This window comes from Rhea americana, unplaced genomic scaffold (assembly GCF_003343005.1).
Source record: "Rhea americana isolate MKP2758 unplaced genomic scaffold, rheAme1 scaffold_217, whole genome shotgun sequence".
NCBI lineage: Eukaryota > Metazoa > Chordata > Aves > Rheiformes > Rheidae > Rhea > Rhea americana.
Window position 1 is genome coordinate 178,429 of NW_028186317.1, and position 2,050 is coordinate 180,478.

Genomic DNA, 2,050 nt, shown 5'->3' on the forward strand with positions numbered 1-2,050 from the left:
GCGCTGCAGGGTGGGCGCCAGCAGCGGGGCCGACCCGAGCGTCCGCCCGCCCCGCAGACGCTGCTCATGGCGCACGCCCTCCGGCGCATCCTCTACAGCACGTGGCGCCCCGCCGACTGCCAGTTCGCCTTCGTGGCCCGCAACCCCCGCAGCCCGGCCACCAAGCTCTTCTGCCACCTCTTCGTGGGCCGCCAGCCGGGCGAGGTGGGCACGGCGCCCCCRGCGCCCGCCCCGCTGCCGCCAGCCCTTTGCACTCGCCGTGCCTTATCGCTCCCCAGGTGCAAACGCTCCATCTCCTGCTGTGCCGCTGCTTCCAGCTGAGCTACCTGCTGGCGCACCCCGAGGCGCAGGCTGGCGGCGAGGAGCCGCAGCCGGCCCCGGGCGCCGGGGTGCTGCGGGCGCCGCTGCACCCGGACGAGGCGTCGCCCACCGTCAAGGCGCTCGTCTCCTTCCGCCGCCTGCTCGCCCCCTCCGGCCTCGCCTCCCGGGTGGGTGCGCGGCCGGGCGTTTCGGGGAGGGAGGTGCCGCGCGGGTGCGATGGTGCACGGGTTCACGGGTGCATTGGTGCACAGTTGCGTGGGTGCAATGGGGCACAGGTTCATGGTTGCACAGGTGCAGTGATGCACAAGCTCATGGGTGCACGAGTGCAATGGTGCACGGGTGCATTGGTGCACAGGTTGATGGGTGCACAAGTGCATTGGAGCACAAAGGTCTTGGCTGCAATTGTGCATAGGTTAGTGGGTGCACAGGCTCATGGGTGCTTGGGTGCACCGTTGCACGGGTTCATGGGTGCCCAGCTTCACAGGTGCATGGCTGCGTCGGTGCACACTTYTGGGGCTCCCCCGGTTCACGGGTGCACGGGTGCCCAGGCTCCCGGCCGCACGGCTGCAATGCTTTGCAGGAGAGGCGGCCGGAGGCGGAGGGCAGGGACGGCGCCCGCCCTGGCAACCCCTACTGCTCGCCCGTGCTGGTGCGCAAGAAGGCCATCCGCAGCAAGGTGCTGCGCTCGGGCGCCTACCGCGACTGCGCCGCCGAGGGCCAGCCGCCCCGCGACGCCTGCGAGGGCAAAGGCGCCCGCGGCGGCCTGGCCTTCCTGCCCGARAGCGAGAGCGGCCTCCCCGAGAGCGTCTGGGCCTTCGCCGGCATTGCCAGGTGAGCGCGCCCGCCGCAGCCTCCCCCCCCCGGTCCCCCGCGGCCCGGCTTCGCCCACCGCCGCCTGCCTCGTCCCCAGGGACGGCGGCATCGCCCTGCTGCGGAGGGACGTGCCCGGCGCCTTCCTGCTGCGCGCCGAGCCCGGCCTGGCCGACCGCTGGTGCCTCTGGGTGCGCGTGCCCTGCGGCGTCATCCCCTACTACGTCTTCAAAACCCACCAGGGAAGGTACTGCGTGGAGGTAAGGGCGATGCGGGGGTGCACTGGTGCAGGGGTGCATAGCTGCACGAGTGCGTTGGTGCACAAGTGCAACGGTGCACGGGTGCCTTGGTGCGCAAGTGCAATGCTGCGTTGGTGCACAGGTGCATTGGTGGCCAGGTTCATAGCTGCACAAGTGCAACCGTGCACGAGTGCCTTGGTGCGCAAGTGCAATGCTGCGTTGGTGCACGGGTGCATTGGTGGCCAGGTTCATAGCTGCACAAGTGCAACCGTGCACGGGTGCCTTGGTGCACAAGTGCAATGCTGCATTGGTGCACAGGTGAATTTGTGGCCAGGTTCATAGCTGCACAAGTGCAACGGTGCATGGGTGTGTTGGTGCACGAGTGCAACGGGTGTACTGGTGCACAGGGGCATGGGTGTACTGGTGCATCGGTGCATGGATGCAAAGGTGCATGGATGCAYGGGTGCACTGRTGCACAGGTTYAGAGCTGCAYGAGTGCAATGGTGCACGGGCGCACCGATGCACAGGTGCACGGTTGCACACCCGCTCACGGATGCACAGGTGCATTGGTGCACGGGCTCCTGGGCGCACATGTTCAGGGCTGCAGGGGTGCACGGGCACGGCGGTCGGTGGGTGATACGGCGCACGGGCGCCTCGCCGCCCGGGCTCTTCGACGCATG

The 2,050-nt window shown here is 69.0% G+C and overlaps 1 protein-coding gene across 1 annotated transcript; it reads left to right on the top strand.

The window, feature by feature from the left end:
* The first annotated feature begins 61 nt into the window (after positions 1-61).
* Positions 62-2,007, top strand: SH2D5 (SH2 domain containing 5). The gene is made up of 5 exons (XM_085305225.1): positions 62-204; positions 279-488; positions 902-1,152; positions 1,232-1,391; positions 1,978-2,007. The coding sequence occupies exons 1-5, from the start codon at positions 67-69 to the stop codon at positions 2,005-2,007; spliced, it is 789 nt and encodes a 262-aa protein (XP_085161351.1). The 5' UTR covers positions 62-66.
* The last annotated feature ends 43 nt before the right edge of the window (positions 2,008-2,050 follow it).